This window comes from Artemia sp. Qi Xiang Cuo, chromosome 2, assembly GCF_049724085.1.
Source record: "Artemia sp. Qi Xiang Cuo chromosome 2, ASM4972408v1, whole genome shotgun sequence".
NCBI lineage: Eukaryota > Metazoa > Arthropoda > Branchiopoda > Anostraca > Artemiidae > Artemia > Artemia sp. Qi Xiang Cuo.
Genome location: NC_142795.1, coordinates 69,116,112 through 69,136,698, shown reverse-complemented (window position 1 = coordinate 69,136,698; position 20,587 = coordinate 69,116,112). Strand labels below are relative to the sequence as shown.

Here is a 20,587-nt window from a genome sequence, read left to right as displayed (position 1 = left end):
AAGGTCAAAAGTTTCAATATATTTATGATTTTTCTTAAATTCAGTTCTGCTTTTTCTCAAAGATATGAAAAATTTAAAGTTCTGTTCCAGATTTGTAATAGAAAATAGAAAAAATTATACATTGATTGTGAATATACGATATGAAGATAAGAAGCATCACTTTAATTCGGAGCTTTCTCGAAGAAGTGCAAAATGTTCAAGTTCTCTTCTGAATTTTCTTAAAGAAGTGAAAAAAGTTAGCTCAGTTCTAAATTTTTCATAGAAGACAGGAAAAGTTATACTTTGATCGTGAATATTCGAGTTCTATTCTGAATTTTACCAAAGAACACAATTCAATTCTAATTTCCCCAATAAAAAATTTAAAGTTCAATTCTAATTTTTTCGGTGGAAGATAGAAAGAGTATGGTTAGGTTAGGTTAGACTAGATTAAGTTAGGTTAGGTTAGGTTAGCCTACGTACGCTTCACTTAGGTTAGCTTAGGTTAGGTGAGAGACATGCAAAAAGTTAAGTGTATGATTAGGTTAGGTTAGGTTAGATTAAGTTAGGTTAGGTTAAGTTAGGTTAGGCTAGGTTAGCCTACGTACGCGCGCGTACGTAGGCTAACCTAGCCTAACCTAACTTAACCTAACCTAACTTAATCTAACCTAACCTGACCTAATCATACACCTAACTTTTTGCATGTCTCTCACCTAACCTAAGCTAACCTAAGTGAAGCGTACGTAGGCTAACCTAACCTAACTTAATCTAGTCTAACCTAACCATACTCTTTCTATCTTCCTCCGAAAAATTTAGAATTGAACTTTAAATTTTTTATTGGGGAAATTAGAATTGAAATGTGTTCTTTGGTAAAATTCAGAATAGAACTCGAATATTCACGATCAAAGTATAACTTTTCCTGTCTTCTATGAAAAATTTAGAACTGAGCTAACTTTTTCACTTCTTTAAGAAAATTCAGAAGAGAACTTGAACATTTTGCACTTCTTCGAGAAAACTCCGAATTAAAGTGATGCTTCTTATCTTCATGTCGGATATTCGCAATCAATGTATAACTTTTTCTATCTTCTATGAAAAATTTGGAACAGAACTTTAAATTTTTCATCTCTTTGAGAAAAAGCAGAACTGAATTTAAGAAAAATTATAAATAAAGTGAAACTTTTGACCTTAATGGAAAACAATCGCAGTCATAGTATTACTTTTTCTATCTTCTATCTAAAAATTTAGAATAGAACTTTAAGTTTCTTTTATTTCTTTGGGGAACTTAAAACTGAAGTGGAATATTTTTATTTTCTTTGGAGAAATTATAATTGAAGTGTGTTCATTGGTAAGGTTCAGAAGAGAACTTGAACTTTCCTTGACTTCGTTGACAAAATTTTAAATTGAACTAGAACTTTTGATCTTCCGTGAAAATATTCACAAGTATGATATTACTTTTTCTATATTCCACCGAACAATTAGAATTGAACTTTAAATTTCCTTATGTCTTTGTGAAATAAAGAACTGAAGTGGAAGATTTTTGATTTCTCTGGAGAAATTAGCATTGAAGTGTGTTCTTTGGTAAACTTCAGAAGAGAACTTGAACTTTTCTTCACTTCGTTGAGAAAATTTTAAATTGAACTAGAACTTTTTATCTTCCGTGAAAATATTCACAAGTATGGTATTACTTTTTCTATCTTCCACCGTAAAATTTTGAATTGAACTTTAAATTTCTTTATGTCTTTGTGAAATAAAGAACTGAAGTGGAAGATTTTATTTTCTCAGGAGAAATTAGAATTGAATTTTGTTCTTTGGTAAAATTCCGATGAGAACTTGAACTTTTCTTCACTTCGTTGCGAAAATTTTAAATTGAACTAGAACTTTTTATCTTCCGCGAAAATATTCACAAGTATGGTATTACTTTTTCTATCTTCCACCGAAAAATTTGGAATTGAACTTTAAATTTCTTTGTCTTTGTGAAATAAAGAACTGAAGTGGAAGATTCTTATTTTCTTTGATGAAATTAGAATTGAATTGCGTTCTTTGGTAAAATTCAGAAGAGAACTTGAACTTTTTTATCTTCCATGAAAATATTCACAAGTATGGTATTACTTTTTCTATCTTCCGCCGAAAAATTTAGAATTGAACTTTAAATTTATTTATGTCATTGTGAAATAAAGAACTTAAGTGGAAGATTTTTATTTTCTCTGGTGAAATTAGAACTGTATTGTGTTCTGTAGTAAAATTCAGTAGAGAACATGAACTTTTCTTCACTTCGTTGAGGAAATTGTAAATTGAACTAGAACTTATTATCTTCCGGGAAAATATTCACAAGTATGGTATTACTTTTTCCATCTTCCACCGAAAAATTTAGAAATCAACTTTAAATTTCTTTTTGTCTTTGTGAAATTAGGAACTTAAGTGGAAGATTTTTGTTTTCTCTGGAGAGATTAGCATTGAAGCGTGTTCTTTGGTAAATTTCAGAAGAGAACTTGAACTTTTTTTCATTTCATTGAGAAAATTTTAAATTGGACAAGAACTTTTCATCTTCCTGGAAAATATTCACAAGTTTGGTATTACTTTTTCTATCTTCCACCGAAAAATTAGAATTGAACTTTAAATTTCTTTATGTCTTTGTGAAATAAATAGGTGAATTGGAAGATTTTTGTTTTCTCTGGAGAAATTAGAATTGGAGCGTTTTCTTTGGTAAAATTCAGAAGAGATCAAAAACTTTTCTTCACTTTGTTGAGAAAATTTGGAACATTATTTTAAATTTTTCATCCCCTTGAGAAAAATCTGAACCGAAGTGGAAAATTTTTATATTATTTGGAAAAAAAGAATTGATTAAAAACTAATTTCTTTTTCATTTAGAAAGTGGGTGAAAAAGATAAGTACTTCAAGTTGCAAAATGGGTTTAGGAGGGACATTAAGAAAGTAACTTGCTCTGAAATGGTCTTTGAAAAGTATTTCTTAGTGTTGAGGTAACCAAAATGTTGTAAACTACAGTTGTGGATGAAAAAAATAAGTATTTCAAGTCTGAAAATGGGTTTAGGAGGGACATTAAGAAAGTAACTTGCTCTGAAATGGTTTTTGAAAAGTATTTCTTGGTGTTGAGGTATCCAGAAAGCTGTATGATCTGGTTGTGGTGAAAAAGATAAGTACTTCAAGTTGTAAAATGGGTTTAGGAGAGACATTAAGAAAGTAACCTGCTCTGAAATGGTCTTTGAAAAGTATTTCTTGGTGTTGGGGCATCTAAAAAGCTGTAAAGGATAGTTGAGGGTGAAAAAGATAAGTACTTCAAGTTGGAAAATGGGTTTAGGAGGGACATTAAGAAAGTAACTTGCTCTGAAATGGTCTTTGAAAAGTATTTCCTTGTGTTGAGGTGTCCTAAAAGCAGTATAGTATAGTTTTGGATGAAAAAGATAAGTACTTAAAGTTGGAAAATGGGTTTAGAAGGGACATTAAGAAAGGAAATTGTTTTTAAATTGTCTTTGAAAAGTATTTCTTGGTGTTGAGGTAACCAAAAAGCTGTAAAGTATAGTTGTGGGTGAAAAGTTAAGTACTTCAAGTTGCAAAATAGGTTTAGGAGGGACATTAAGAAAGTAACTTGTTCTGAAATGGTCTTTGAAAAGTATTTCTTGGTGTTGAGGTAACCAAAAAGCTGTAAAGTATAGTTGTGGGTGAAAAAGATAAGTACTTCAAGTTGGAAAATGGGTTTAGGAGTGAGATTAAGAAAGTAACTTGCTCTGAAATGGTCTTTGAAAAGTATTTCTTGGTGTTGAGGTAACCAAAAAGCTGTAAAGTATAGGTGTGAGTGAAAAAGATAAGTACTTCAAGTTGGAAAATGGGCTTAGGAGGAACATCAAGAAAGTAACTTGCTCTGAAAAGGTCTTTGAAAAGTATTTCTTGGTGTTGAGGTATTCAAAAAGCTGTAAAGTTGTGAGTGAAAAAGATAAGTACTTCAAGTTGGAAAATGGGTTTAGGAGGGACATTAAGAAAGTAACTTGCTCTGAAATGGTCTTTGAAATATATTTCTTGGTGTTGAGTTATCCAAAAAGCTGTAAAGTATAGTTTCGTTTGAAAAATATAAGTACTTAAAGTTGCAAAATGGGTTTAGGAGAGACATTAAGAAAGTAACTTGCTCTGAAATGGTCTTTCAAAAGTATTTCTTGGTGTTGGGACACTCAAAAAGCTGTATAGTATAGTTGTGAGTGAAAAAGATAAGTACTTCAAGTTGCAAAATGGGTTTAGGAGGGACATTAAGAAATTATTTTGCTCTTAAATGGTATTTGAAAAGTATTTCTTGGTGTTGAGGTATAAAAAAAACTTTGAAGTATAGTTGTGGATGAAAAAAGATAAGTACTTCTAGTTGGAAAATGGGTTTAGGAGGGGCATTAAGAAAGTAACTTGCTCTGAAATGGTCTTTGAAAAGTATTTCTTGGTTTTGAGGTATCCAAAAAGCTGTAAAGTATAGTTGTGGGTGAAAAAGATAAGTACTTCAAGTTGCAAAATGGGTTTAGGAGGAACATTAAGAAAGTAACTTGCTCTTAAATGGTCTTTGAAAAGTGTTTCTTGGTGATGATGTATCCAAAAAGCTGTAAAGTATAGTTGTGGATGAAAAAGATATGTACTTAAAGTTGGAAAATGGGCTTAAGAGGGATATTAAGAAAGTAACTTGCTCTGAAATGCCTTTTGAAAGGTATTTATTGGTGTTGGGACACTCAAAAAGCTGTAAAAAAGCTAAGTACTTCAAGTTGCAAAATGTGTTTAGGAGGGACATTAAGTAAGTAACTTGCTTTGATATGGTGTTTGAAAGGTATTTCTTGGTGCTGAGGTATCCAAAAAAAGCTGTAAAGTATTGTGGTGAGTGAAAAATATAAGTACTTCAAGTTGGAAAATGGGTTTAGGAGGTACAGTAAGAAAGTAACTTGCTCTGAAATGGTCTTTGAAATGTATTTCTTGGTGTTGAGGTATCTAAATAGCTGTAATGTATAGTTGTGTGTGACAAAGATAAGTACTTGATGTTGGAAAATGGGTTTGGGAGGTACATTAAGAAAGTAAATTGCTCTGAAATCGTCTTTGAAATGTATTTCTTGGTTTTTGGTTATCAAAATGTCTTTAAAGTATAGTTGTGGGGTAAAACTATAAGTACTTCAAGTTGGAAAATGTGTTTAAGAGTAACATTAAGAAAGTAACTAGCTTTGAAATTGTCTTTGAAAGGTATTTCTTGGTGTTGCGGTATCCAAAAAACTGTAAAGTATAGTTGTGAGTGAAAAATATAAGTACTTCAAGTTAGAAAATGGGTTTAGGAGGGACATAAAGAAAGTAAATTTCTTTGAATTGGTCTATTTAATGTTTTTGTTTGTGTTGATGTTTAAAAAAATCTTTAGTGTAGTGTTGTTGGAGAAAAATATAGGTAGTTCAAGTTTAAAAATGGGTTGTGGAGGGAAATTTAGAAAGTAACTTGTTCTGAAATGGTATTTGAAAAGTATTTCTTGGTGTTGAGGTATCCAAAAAGCTGTAAAGTATAGTTGTGGGTGAAAAAGATAAGTACTTCAAGTTGAAAAATGGGTTTAGGAGGGACATTAAGAAAGTAACTTGCTCTGAAATGGACTTTGAAATGTATTTATTGGTGTTGAGGTATACAAAAAGATGTAAAGTATAGTTGTGGGTGAAAAAGATAAGTACTTGAAGCTGAAAATCGGTTTAGGAGGGACATTAAAAAAGTAACTTGTTCTGAAATGGACTTTGAAAAGTATTTCTTGGTGTTAAGGTAACTAAAAAGCTGTAAAGTATAGTTTTGGGTGAAATAGATATTTAATTCAAGTCGGAAAATGTGTTTAGGAGGGACATTAAGAAAGTAACTTGCTCTGAAATGGTCTTTGAAAAGTATTTCTTGGTGTTAAGGTATCCAAAAAGCTGTAAAGTAGAGTTTTGGGTGAAAAATCTAAGTACTTCAAGTTACAAAATGGGTTTAGGAGGGACATTAAGAAATTAACTTGCTCTGAAATGGTCTTTGAAATGTATTTCTTGGTGTTGAGGTATCCAAAAAGCTCTAAAGTATAGTTGTGAGTGAAAAAGATAAGTACTTCAAGTTGCAAAATGCGTTTAGGAGGGCCATTTATACTATAACGTGATTTGAACGTGTCATTGAAATGTATTTCTTGGTTTGGAAGTATACAAAATGCTTTCATGTACAGTTGTGGGTGTAAATGACAAGTACTCCAAGTTGGAATATAAGCCGTGGTGGGACATTAAGAAAGTTACTAAATCTAAAATGTCTTTTGAAAGGTATTTTATGGTGTTGAGACACTCAAAAATCTTTTTATTTTATTTTTTGTTTTTATAGATAAGTACTTAAAGTTTTAAAATGGGCTTAGGAGGGACATTTAGAAAGTAGTTTGCTCTAATATTATCTTTGAAAGGTATTTATTGATGTTGAGGTATCCAAAAATCTGTAAAGTATAGTTGTGAGTGAAAAAGATAAGTACTTCAAGTTGGAAAATGGGTTTCGGAGGAACATTAAGAAAGTAACTTGCTCTGAAATGGTCTTTGAAAAGTATTTCTTGGTGTTGGGACACTCAAAAAGCTGTAAAGTTTAGTTTTGGTGGAAAAAAATAAGTACTTCAAGTTGCAAAATGGGTTTAAGAGGGACATTAAGAAAGTAATTGGTTCTTAAAATGTCTTTCAAAAGTATTTCTTTGTGATGAGGTAACCGAAACGCTGTAATGTAATGTTGTGGGGAAAAAACATAAGTACTTCAAGTTGCAAAATGGGTTTAGGAGGGACATTAAGAAAGTAACTTGCTTGTCTTAGTCGATTACGTCATTCTATGCCCATGTATGGACTCCCGTTATGACCTTCTGATAGGGTTCTACCGATTATGTAATCAATTTCTCAGAAATCCATTTTCCTAGTCGATTACGTCATTCTATGCCCATGTATGGACTCCCGTCATGACCTTCTGATAGGGTTCTACAGATTATGTAATAAATTTCTCAGAAAACCATATTCCTAGTCGATTACGTAATTTTAAGCCATGTATGGACTCCCGTCATGACCTTCTGATAGGGTTCTACTGATTATGTAATCAATATATCTCTTCCACACTTTCTCCTTAGAAACAACAAATTAATTCCCCTTTCTTGAATCAATAATTCCCCTTAGAAACATCAAATTAATTCCCATTTCGTGATATATCAATCAATCTTGACATCACCTGTCAGACATTATTAAACTTAGCCTGGAAACAATTTGATTAATGATTGACAGTACTTGGAAATTTAGGTCATTGACCCCATTAACCACGTGTTCTCCCTAATGACTCTATGCCCTTATTTGGTGTACTGACAGTATTCTATGCCCATATATGGTGTAGGGTCACGACTGGCACCCCTCCTCTACTATCATCAACCACTTAGATTTCAAAGGGTGTGTGCAAGGAATTCAGTTATTGAAATCAGAAATCAAAAGACATAGTTCTCCAGTTTTTTTATATGCTGGTTTCGTTTGTTTGAGTGAATGAATTTTTCTTTAGTTGGCTAGTCGTTCGCTAGTATCCTTCTATGGCAGTTCAAGAGTTTTTGTGCAAAACGTCGATATTGGTGACTGATTCGCTATATGGTTGTTAGGTATTTGGTTTTAATTCTTCTAATTTTGGTTTTATTGAATTTTATTCATCTTTTAATTTTAGTTTTTCATTGATTTCTACTGTTTTTTTACCCATTGAATCTCCGCATTTGTTTTGTGTTTTTTCTTTGTCTATTTGTTGACAGTTTCCTTAAATATTTTTTTGTTCGCGCTGAAGAAGAGAGGCGGTTGTCGTTTCGAAATATTCGCTTTGTGTGTTTTTTCAGTATTTTCGTTTGGCCTTAATAAACCCAATTGTTGGTCATTTCTTCTTTATATTGCTTTATCACTTTTTCTTCTTCATCATCTTCTTATTTAAAGGTAGTTTTAATAAGCTAGTCGTAAAAAATCATCAAGATAGCTTATTGAATCTGTAAATTTACAGATTCGCTTTGAATCTGTAATATTAAATCTGTAACAGGTTCAATGCTTACGGGTACAAAAATATATTTGCTGCATGAAATTCCAGTTTCTGCTATTTTGTTCTACAGACGCTGATTTTTGGATTTAAAAAAAAACATGTACAGGAGTCTAGAAAGAAATTTAATGTGAATTGAATGAACGATAGATATTATAAACGTCCTCTCGATATTGAAATGTTGATATTGAATATATGTAAATTGATATTGAAATATCAATATGTATGTTGAAATATTCAGACATTGAACTCGATATTGAATATTGAACTGTGCACTACCGCAAGATGTGCACCTTTGATAGATAGAATTAAGGTTGCTTGCAGAAATTGGTCCATGAATGGGGGAGGCTGTAGCGTGAAACACTCCACTAGGGCAGAAACCAAGAGTTTAAAAAGACAAAGCATGTCATAAAAGTGTCAGATATTTTTCTTTTTAGCCTTGTAAAATTTTGCCCTTTTTGTGTATTTCTGGTTTCCGTTTTTGATAAGACTATTCAAAAATGATTTAAATCAATTTAATAACCTTTTAAGCTTCTAATGGCTGAATAGAAGATTAACCCTTTAGTCGAAAGAATCATGTGCCAGGGCGGGGGGGGGGGCAAAATTTTGGGACTGGTGCAGCATGTCTAAGAAAGAAACCTTTAACCACTGGCCTAAAGTAACACTGAACTAATAGTTGGTCATAGCAGGAATTACATTTTTAAATTCAACTGTTCCAATAAATCACAAATACAAAACTGATTAACCAAACTCTGTTTTTCTGATAACTCCGCTTGAGGTAAAAGCCTTTCTAAAAGTACTTTTAGCTAACCAAAACGGATAAAATTTGTTAACAAATTCTTTTTAGCAGATTTTGCGTTTCTCCCTTGTCTTCTATTAGAGCTGTCCTGTCTTTTCCTTTTAGAGTGAAATTCAATTGTCATATCATCAAAAGAAGGATTTACATTGCCTCTGAAGATCTTCTCTGGAATCCATTGAGGTTCATTTGGTATCGGGATATTTGGGGGATTTTGTTCAACTTCGACAAACATAGGACTAGGAAACGATTGCACGGCTACCGTGTCCTCACCATACCCATCTTCACTTAAAACTTCTTCATCACCATATAAACTATATCCATCATTTTTCTCGCTTCTTGGATTGGGAAATTCCATCACAAACATGTCTCCAGGGAGATTAATTTTATCTTTTAAGTATGTGGGAATTGAAATCACCTTGTTGCCCTGGCCTTGAGCAAAAAATATATAAAGTAGGAAAAGAAGTAGCGAGGCATTGGAGATAGTCCTGCAAAAAAGGAGAAAGTTCAGATTAATTTACTATCGTATCCTTTGGTAACGCTTACTGCTCCCCGGCTCCCCTTTGCTATATGTAGTGTTGAGGTTGTCACAGTCATTGCATTACCGTTGCCCTAGTAAAGAGTGAAAAAAAAAACTTCAAAACCGCAGCTTTTCTAAGAAAAAGTAAACAGCGAATATTTAATGGTTAGATGGGAGAGCCAGTCTTTCAAAAGTTTTCAAAAATGGCAGGAAACCCAGAAAAAGTGGCATGTTAGTTATAAATGGCACAAGAACAGAATAGTGTCGTTCTTCCTAGATTTTAATGAAAATGGTACCGTGATTGTCCTGTTTGCATGTTAATGGCTGCTTTTAATTATATATTCAAAATTTTCAGCTTTTGGGATGATCAAATAACAGCCCATGGGAAGAATTCTTGGGAAGGTTTCAAAGCTCTAGGGAAGAGTTCAAAAGGAATCTTTGAATATTCGGTTACTGGGGTAAATTTTGCCACATCAACCAAAAGTTTGCGCACAGGTCCAAAATAAGTATAAAATTCTCAGCTTTTTCGTTGTATAAATTCAAAAAGCTCAGAGGTTTTAACAGAGGTGTTTATTTTTCAACGTCGAGGAAAGGTCTCATCCATAAAATATATTCGAAAGATTCATTCTTGGTATGGTTTTCTCGGCTCTCAGCCAGAACACACTGAAATATTTGCATTTTCTCTCTATTTTACAACCTTTGAATTGCGTCGTTTCTCTTTGTTGGCCTACCTTTTCTCGTTTTGGAATATCGAAATATATTTTATTTCTTTAGCAATGCAATTATTAAAAATATTGGTACTTGTATGATCTACGCCCTACCTAATATTCTTCTAATATGTTTTTCTGACGCTCAGTCCTAATGAAATATACCTAAGTATGATAAAAATATAATACTTTATAAACAAATTTGGGCTATATATTTGCACATTAGGGGAGGGGGGATGAAGTAAAACGGGTCTGCATGCGTAATTTGTTAGGGACAATTATTCTGCATACTATGTAGTATGGATGGTTTTCTAACTTCACACTGTCCAATATTTTACCCCCCCCCCCCTAATGTGCAAATATATAGCCCAAATTATATGTTTCCCATCCATTCTGCCACTTTTCTTTGTCTTGTCTCACGCTAAGCTGAAAGAAATTTAAAAAAAGAAAAAGAAAAACGGTTCTGCAATGCGTTAATGAATGAACAACTAGAGGACGGTGTAGGGCGTAGACAAGTTCCATACAAGTACCGAAATATCAATTAACAAAAGCTGCTTGTAGTATTTTTGTGAGATACCTTTTAATTTGATTTTTTGAGGGGGCGGGGCGATGTTAGCCATTCACGGTGTATATATATATGCGGTGTTGTTGAGTACACGCGGTCCTTGTACTGAGAAGTTTGCCCAGGCTGTTTCACTTAATTTTTACTCAATTTCATTTAAGGAGTAAAATTAGATTTTGAAGAGATGAGTTCTTAAGAAAACAAAATTTGACTTTGAAACCGAAATATTTCGGCTAGTTATGCAACAACCATTCTTAGCGGTAAGAGATGAATAAAAATCATAGAATTAAACTTATTCCTAAGAAAATGGGAAGAAAGAAACCAATAGTAACCACGAATGTTCAAAACTGATTTGTCAAAGGAGCATAAGACAGATAAATCAATTGGAGAGGTTAAGGATCTTTTAACCGATTTTTTTTTTTTTTATTTCTTTTACTATGAGGTATGATTTTGCTGAAAATAATGATGGTGTTCCAGAAATTCCCCCGGGAACAGTGAATTCCCACAAAACAAAATTGTACCCCTTTACACGCCTTTTTTTGTTGCCAAGAAACTTCTTATCTGTAATTAATACAATGAATTGCTTCTTGAAATTATCAACCTACTAATAAATTAAGTTAAGTTTAGAAGGATAGGACTTTCGTAAAATCCTATCACGAAATCCTTTAGGGTTTATCTAAAGCTGTTCAGACTCAACGGACTTTTTAGACCATTGTACACTTTTGGTCCAAACAGGCAGCCAAAAATAAGCTGCAAATCATGTAACCTATTAATTTTGAAACATCAAAGATTTTCTCAAGAAAGCAAAGAGTGAAATTGAAACCTAAAACAAACAAAAGTTACTACTTCCCAGTTTATGCAACATATTTTTCAAAAACTGTTTCAAACAAACTGATTTGTGATATTTCCCTATATTCTTAGAATTCTGAAAAGCTGTCGCTTTACTGAAACACAAACCGACGCTACAAAACAGGATTGGAAGCAGAAAATCATCCAATGTTCTGCAGAAAACAAAATAATAAGTCATGAAGTTCCGAATAGTCTTTTACAGACCATAAAATCAATAAATCTGCTGTACGAATTTAACTCCCTAAAAAACTCAAGAAAGGTTAGTTCTTGGTAAAGCACTATTTTTTCAAAATGCTACAAATATAGGGAAATATCATGAGCTACTTCGTTTGATGCAGTTTTTCAAAATATGTAGCGTAAACAGCGAAGCAAAAATTTGGGTTCGTTTTAATTTTCAATTTCGCTCTTACTTTCATCAGAAAAACTTTGTTCTTTTCAAAATTATTTTTTGTGGGTTTTATAGGTTTTTAAAATATAGACAATAAACTTTATAAATTTTTTTTTCTAACTTAGGCAAAGAAACTTCGGAAGTCAACGTGAGTCTTTTTCTAAATAGGGCACTAAATATGGGTTTAGACTCTCTTAAACTTTCCCTTAAAAATAATCTGAAATTTGTTATAGAAAGAGTTCATGGCATATTATACTTGGCATCTTTGAGAAGTTGTAAATAAAAAGTTTAAATATCTATGAAATAATACCCCATATGAAACACATACAGATTTTAGAAACCTGAATGACATTAAAAGAATTAAGAAATTTAGTTAATAGCCTATACTTTACGAAAAAATCATGTTATTATCAGTGCAGTTTTTCTGCCACAATGCTGCAAAAAATTTGTACATCTCATCAGAATGTATATTAACATAATTTTTTTCTCTTTTGTCTTTAACATTTTAGGAGAACTGATCATTAGAAATGAATGAACTCTTGAAAGATAAAACGCATTAAAAAAAAAAACAGAAAAAAACTATCTTATCAAAGATTCGAACCTAGGTTACCACGACAACAACGAAGAGCTGTTACCGCTAGATTATAGAAAATTGTGTTCATATTTATTGTTGTTCCCAATCATCTGTTTGTTGTGTGCTAGAAACTTAAGACAATAACATAACCTAGACCTCAAAGTCTTGTCACCACTCGATGCTTCTTTTTATGCTCTTTTCACCTATAAATTTACACAAAGCACGCTGAAATTATTAATAGCTTTGATTGAGCCTTTAAACCTTTCTCAACGATTTTGCAGTTGTCTTCTAGTTCCTTTGGCGTCAAATGCGGTGGTGGGACAGGATATCTTTGCAATCCAGTTTTTTCTCCCGCATAGAATTTGAAAAACGCCTTTTTTTCTGAGTGTTTTTATTGACAAATGCCTTTTTTATCATTTTCATTGAAAAAAAAAGGAAAAACACAACAAGTTCACCCCCTCTAGGTATTAAAAATACATATCCCATTAGATATTTGAGGAACGACGCCATTAGCCCAGCTTAGAATTAACTCACTTGAAATAACGGTGTTTTTTTGTTTTTTTGTTTTTACCGCTATTCAGCACATGATTTATGAAAAATATTAAGGGGGCTTTCCAGCTTTTCCAATCTAGAAATGGCACCCAAAGCGCTATCAAAATTCCTGTAAATTTATTTTCAAAATAACGTTTTACTATTAAAATTAATCAAAATAATAGTAAGATTAATCCCTGAATCAGATGCAAGTAAAATTTTTCCTCGCTAGGTATTTATTTTAAAAATGTATTTTTCAACTTCTCGTTATTAGGGGCCGTGGTTCACTCTTTACCAGGTCGCAGCTATTGCTGCGACCCATGATAAGTTTAAATCGAGGACGCTGAACTGGAATCAAGTCAAACAACAACTAGACACAGCAAACTACAAAAAGCTGACGAGGAAGAAGATATAAGTTACAAGAAGCAAACAGCTTCTCATATCCTAGAGTGTATAGCCAGATCAGCAATTTCCCAAGCGTCAGACAGAACTAAATTCTTTCCTTAGATTAGCAGGCAAAAATTTGGTGGAATGAAGATTGTATGAGGGCCGTAAAGCAAAGGAGAAGGTCAAAGAACAATTCCAAAAATATCCTTGCTCTGAAACACTTTTGATGCTGAGAAAAGGTGTTTTAATAGTGAAGATTTTAGGGGGGAGGGGTAAAGTGTATTTTTAAAGATCTAGGGGGAGGGGTAATTTTTCAATGAAAATACCAAGAAAGGTATATTTCAATAAAAACATTAAATTATATTTTGTTTCTGGCGGTTTATATGATTTCTTATGAAACGTTTATATTTTTGCGTGAAATCAACTTGATTTCAAGCTATTTCCTCTTGATAAAAAGACTACCTTGGAAAAGTTTTAATTTTTTTTCTCATTACTTATGAGAATTTTTCTTACAATTTGAAAAGATTATAAGCTTAAAGTCCTTTTAAGGCCTTTAAGGAAAACCTATAAGTATTTCCGAATCACTCGCAATATATATACATGTAACGAACTGTAAGTAAGGAGCGACGCGGCTCAATAGTTATCGAAACTCTAAAAAAACGGAATTTTGAAGTCAATAAATATGAAAAGGAATGGCTTATTATGCTGATTCCAAATATATAACACCAAAATCTACGAGCCTGAGAAAATTTGCCTTATTTTCAAAAAAAGGAGGGAACACCCGCTAAAAGTCAAGGAATCTCATTGAATCACACCATCAGATACAGCGTATCCGAGAACCCAATTGTAGAGGTTTCAAGTTCCCATTTGCAAAAATGTTGAATTTTGTGTTGTGTTTTTTTTGCCAGAAGAAAGATCATGGATGCGTGTTTATTTGTTGCTTTTTTCCAGGAGTGATCCTATTGAACCAATATTCCTAGAATATTGGGAGAGGGCTCGTTCGAACGGAAATTGAAAGTTTAGTGCCCTTTTTAAGTAACCGAAAAGATTGGTGGGCATTAGCCTCCCTTCAACGCTCCTCTTTCTCAAGAATCTTCCAATCAGAATTCGAAGACAGCCATTTTGTTCAGCATAGTTGAAAGGTCCAGTAGCTATGCTTTTGGGGATAACATGGCGCCCCACAGCTCCTCGGGAAATCTCTGTAAATGATGAAATTTTCCCATTGTTTACGTATATTATTTTTTATTGGGAAGTATACAGACGTTTTTCAGGGGGGGGATTTCTGCTGGGGAATTTTCCACGGGGAGAATTTACCGTGTGAATGGAAGTTTCCGAGAGGTGGTCCCATAGGATATTCGTTTTATTTGTCTTACTTTCTCTTTACCGACTCCATTTTACATGTGGAGATGTTAAGGGGAACTATCTGGGGAAAATTTTTCCCCAGGTTGAAATTGTCTAGAGGATCGTTGTCTAGGGGAGGGGGAATTATCCACGGGAGAAGTTCTCTCCGGGGGAGTTTTCTGCTGGATAAATTCACCAGGAGGAATTTTCCGTGGCAGCAACTTCCTGCTAGGGGGGGGGGGGGATTTGTGAAAAAATTCCTCGGATGGGAATTTTCCGGCATGATTTGAAAAACAGTCAGAAATTAAAGTTTCTTTCAAATGAAAGTGTGCTAAGAAAAATTTTTCCGCCGGAATCGTTCGCAAGAATTTTTTTCGAGGGGAGTTTTTCTGGTGGGGGTATTTTACGCCGGAGGAAATTTCCATAGGGAAATTTTCCGAAGGGGGAAGGAATTTTTCATGGAGGGGGAGCCAGATTTCCCGGCATTATTTAAAAACAATAAGAAATTAAATAGAAAAAAAAGTTTTTTTTCAACTAAATGTAAGGAGCAACATCAAAATTTAAAACCAGGGACACTATGATGAAGATCCTACAGCAATTTGACCTTTTTTAGCGGATAACTTTATCTCATGCCCCACTCCATAAATCTTAAGATCTTATGTAAAATCTTTCAGATTTTATGTTTTTAAGATTTTATATTTTTCTACCAGCCGTCTCATTTGCAAAAGAATGGTGTGCGTAAACGATGCTAGAATTTGCAGCCACTAAAAGGATTCTAATGTTAAATATCAAATGCAAGAATACATCAAGAATACAAAAGGGAGTAATTTGTCAGAAGCAAGTCTTATGTCACTACAAAGGTTGAAGGAAATCGCAAAATGTGCGGAGTTTGGATGGTGTGAGCCAAATGTATGAATATCAAATGGTGTAGCCTAGCTAGTCCAATATGAACGTCAGGTCTGTGTAGGCAAGTCCAAAAGAAAGGTCAAAATGTAAGATTCATTGTAAGTTTTTTCATTGACGCAAAAGTGCCAGCTTATAAAAAGCTTCGGAGTAGTTTCTGTATTCATTTTGCAACTATTCTACTGGTTATTTGATATATTAATTTAAAAAACTTTTTCCACAAAGTAAGTTTTTGAAAGAAAAGTAAAGAACTTTATGAAACAAAAAATGAGCAAAAATAAAGTCAAATAATCTACCAAGCGTGAAACTACCACAAATCAGCATCGATAAATAAATGAAACCCAAAACGAACAGAAATTACAATAAATAACCGAGTCAAACTCAAAATGAGCAGAAATTAACATGAGTAGGGCTCAAAACCCTAATGTCTTCCCAAGACCAGAACATAATTTGCACTTTACTGAAAAAAAATATAAATGTTTTTACTTTTATAACTTTAATAAGTCAAATAATATTAACATTCTGATTGCTAAATATCAGTATATGTATATTAAACTGACAATGCACATTCATTTGTATTTTTTTCAGTAAAGTGCAAATTATATTCTGGCCTTGGGAAGACATAGGGGTTTTGAGCACAACTTATGTTAATTTCTGCTCGTTTTGAGTTTGACTGGGTTATTTATTGTAATTGCTGTTCGTTTTGGGTTTCATTTATTTATCGATGCTGATTTGCGGTAGTTTCACGCTTGGTAGGTTATTTGATTTTATTTTTGCTCATTTTTGTTTAATGGAGTTCTTTACTTTTCTTTGAAAAATTTATTTTGTGGAAAAAGTTTTTTAATTAATTTCTGTTCGTTTTATATTGACATTGTCTTTTCAGGGAAGAAGAAAATAGTACTTTAAATCTTTTTTTAAGACTATAGTTTGGTCTGCTATTTGTATACTGGAAATTTTTTTTTAGCAATTTTTAACAACATACACCCTTTTAAAAATCTGGACACAAATAGTAGTGTTTAATTTCGTTTCATACCTCCTCTAGTTGACCTGAAATGGAAAACTTCAAAAAAATCTGCTTACTTTCTTTGACAGCTTGGATACACTTAAGTTATTTTGACTTGGTTAAATTTTAAGAGTAGAAGTAGCCCCAGAAGTTTGAACATAATACCCTCAGTCGTTCTTGGGATACTGCTGAGATGCCTTATTGGGAATTAGCATTAACACAGTGCATTTTGATTTAATCTTAAGGTAACATTTAGTTTTTAAATATAAAGGCAAATGGGAGGGTGGACGAGGGAGGGAGATTAGTTTCCCTCCAATCACTTACGACTATTGAAAAGAGCATCAACCCTTTCTAATTTCAGTCCAATGAGCCCTTTTCGAAGTTCCCACGACAACTCCTTCGATACGAAGTGCCCTGGTCTAAACAACAACAACAACAACAACAACAAATCATACATTATACCCACATCGATCTTTACTATAAAAATGTCAAGCCTTCCAATCACTTTCGACTTTTAAAAAGGGCACTAGGTCTTTTGATTTCCAATCGAATTAGCCCTTTTTGAGTTTCGGCAACAACGCTTTGAATAAACACCTTATATGCCCCAGGGCATAAATTACAACCCTTACTCTAAGGGCTGTGAGGGTGGTTATCATCCTCTAAGACATAATTTCTAGAAGTTTCAACTACGTTAAACAAAATGGCAATCTCAAAATTTTGATTGGATGTGTTTGGTAAAATGGTGGGCATAAGAGGGACGTTAGTGGCTCTCCTATCACTTTCAACTATTAAAAAAGGCACTAGCCCTTGCAATTTCCAATCAAATGAGCCCTTTTGAAGTTTCTACGACAACACTTTATAGTGTTGTCGCATAACTTACAACCCTTGCCCTGAGGGCTGGGCGGGGGGGCGAGTCATCCTTAAGTAACAGATTTACAGAAATTTCTACTATGTTAAACACAAAGACTATCTGAATAATGTCATTGAATGTGTTTTGGGGAATAGTGCGCGTGAGAGGGTTGTTAGTTACCCTCCAATCACTTTCGACTATTAAAAAGGGCACTAGCCCTCTCAATTTTCAATTGAATGAGCCCCTTTTGAAGTTCTTACGACAACTCTAACTATAAAAACCTTATATGTCCCCAGGGTATAACTTACAACCATTGCCCTGGGAGCCCTGGGGGGTTTCTCATCCTTAAATATATAATTTCCAGAACTTTCAATTACGTTGAACAAAATGGCTACCTCTAAACCTTGATTGAATGTGTTTGGGGAAATGGTGCACGTGGGAAGGGGTTCAATTATTCTCCACTCACTTTCGACTATTAAAAAGGGCATTTTCAATTTTCATACAAATGAGCCCTTTTTGAAGTTTCTACAACAACTTTCTATATAAACCTTACATACCCCCAGGGCATAACTTACAACCCTTGCACTGAGGGCTTTTAAGGGGTAATCATCCTATGACAACTTCTATTTAATCTGTTAGGGGAAATTGTAGGTGTGAGAGGGGGGTCAATTACTCTCCACTCACTTTCGACTATTAAAAAAGGCACTAGCCCTTTGAATTTCCAATCCTATGAGCCCTTTTACAAGTTTCCACGACAAAGATTTCAATAAAAAACCTTATATGCCCCCAGGGCATAACTTATAAGCTTTGCCCTGAAGACTGTGACGGGATTGCCCTGCTCAAAGGTATAATTTCCTGAATTTTAAACTGCGTGGGACAAAATTGCTATCTCAAAATTTTGATTGGATATGTTTGGGGAAATGGTGGGCGTGGATAGGGTGTTAGTTGGCTTCCAATTAGTCTCGATAATTAAAGAGGGCACTAGCCATTTCCATTTCGAATCGAATGAGCCCCTTTTCTAGTTTCTACGACAACGTTTTCTATAAAAACCTTATATGCCTACAGCGCATAACTTACAACCCTTGCCCTGAGGGCTGTGGGGGAGTGTCCTCCTCAAAAACATAATTCCTATCTAGAAATCAACAACACAGAACAAAATGGCTATTTAATAAATTTTGGATTGGATGTGTTTGGGGAAAAGGTGGGTGAGAGAGGGGGGGCTAGTTGCCCTCCAATCCCTTTCGACTATTAAAAAGGGCACTAGCCACTCCAATTTCCAATCGAATGAGCCCTTTTCGAAGTTTCTACGACAACTCCTTCGGTACGAAGTGCACGGGTATGGAAACAAAAAAAAAATAATCCATTGTGCCTACATCGTTCTTTACTTAGGCAGCGCTATTGCGCTGTCTATGATATCTAAACAGCAAATTTGAAGAAAAATGGGTACTTGTTAATTATACAGAACACACTCAAGAATCTTAGATCTGAGAAAACAGGTTTCATAGCCACAAAGACAAGTAACGGGTGATAGAATGCATTGGACATATAGAATTTGGGGTTTGTATTTGCACATTAGGGGGGTGAGGGTAAAGTATATTGGGTCTGCATGCAAAATGTGTTACCTGCAAAATGGCATATTTTAAAGTAAGAATTGTTTTCTAACGTGTCCAAATGCTTTACAAACCACCCTCCCGTCCCTAATGCGCAAATATATAGCCCAAATTACACAAGTCCAACTCATTCTGTTACCCGTCACTTGTTTTTGTGGCAATAAAACCTGTTTTCTCAGATCTAAGATTCTTCAGTGTGTTCTGAATAATTAACAAGTACCGAAAAATGTGTGACTTGGATATAAAAAATGATTTGTCATTAAATAAAATGTAGATATTTTTTCAAAGTAAAAAAGCTTACATTCTGTATGTTGACTTTCTGTTCTGAATCACCCTCCTCAAACTTTTACTTTGACTACTTAACTAGAATGAAAAATGAAATTCCCAGCTTATATATACCCGTCGAGAAACTTTGCAAGTAACGTCTCTTTGGATGCGTTGAGTAGATTTGACCCTGCCCTATCACAAGCGGAGAGCCTTCAATCACCCTTTGCTGTTAATGGGTTATTTCTGACAAATGTAACTGGGAATCAGGGTCAGAGCTAGAGCTGAAGTTTCGAAATGGCCTAGGCATCGTGTAGATATGATGAATATGGTATTAAATTAGTGTGTTTAAAAAAAAAGTTTTTTAAAAGTTAAAACAAACTGAATTCTGATGAATAAAATATCAAACACACTAAAAAGGAAATAACAACATAAAAGTGTTTCATTCCAAGAAAATAACCTGTATCTACTTTCTTAAGAAATAAACCACGATTAGTTACACTGTGGCTTGTAAGATAAGTATTTTTTAACTCTGGAATCCATAAACTGGATCCCTCAGTTTTTCTGTTATTTGATATCCCTCACATCAGATTATGTTACTTTGGCAAACAAAATAAAGTAAGAAAACTAAGGCATACTTAAAAACCTTATTTAGTGATACTCTCTACTGCCCAAAGAAGCATGAGAGACTGGAAGTTTAAATAGCCCTGTATTAGGACTTGATATATTAATTTGAATTGAAATTAGGAACCTTGTATTGGGGAGGAGAAATGACCATTTCCCCTACATGGTCAAAATGAAATAAAAAACATTTGCCTTAATGGGAAAAACCTGGAGAATTCTATTAATAATATTTTTCGTAGTCTCACCCTCAAAGGAGATACTTTGGTCTCCCCTCCCCTTTTTCTTAATGCAGTGTGTATGATTAACATAAAGCCAAGCCATATTGAGTCGAAAAGGAGAAAATACTAAAATTCCAACCAGAAATTAAATGTACAGCACATACCTACTATCCCCCCCCCCTCGGCCGGGGGGTTTAAAAAAATGGAAAACTACTTTGTACTCATAAAAAGGACGAAATACTCTAGAAAATACCCTTATTTAGCAAATTATTTTCACGATCATTTTATGATGAAAGTTAATGGAGGGTCTTTTTTTACCTGGTTTAGCTAGCACATTTTTTTTATTTATATTCTTTATGAATTTTATTCTACTGGAGTGAAAATTAAAAATCAAAAAGAATAAGCTGTCAAAACACTTGACAGAACTAAAACAACAGCAT

At 33.7% G+C, this 20,587-nt stretch overlaps 1 protein-coding gene across 1 annotated transcript; it reads right to left on the bottom strand.

Annotated features, from left to right (window-relative positions):
- Nucleotides 1-8,696: 8,696 nt before the first annotated feature.
- On the bottom strand, nt 8,697-19,379 carry LOC148955546 (uncharacterized). Its single transcript, XM_089108243.1, has 2 exons — nt 19,343-19,379; nt 8,697-9,304 (listed from the first exon to the last, which is right to left on the bottom strand). Coding segments are annotated over exons 1-2 (480 nt in total). The 5' UTR covers nt 19,345-19,379; the 3' UTR covers nt 8,697-8,826.
- Between the last annotated feature and the right edge of the window lie 1,208 nt (nt 19,380-20,587).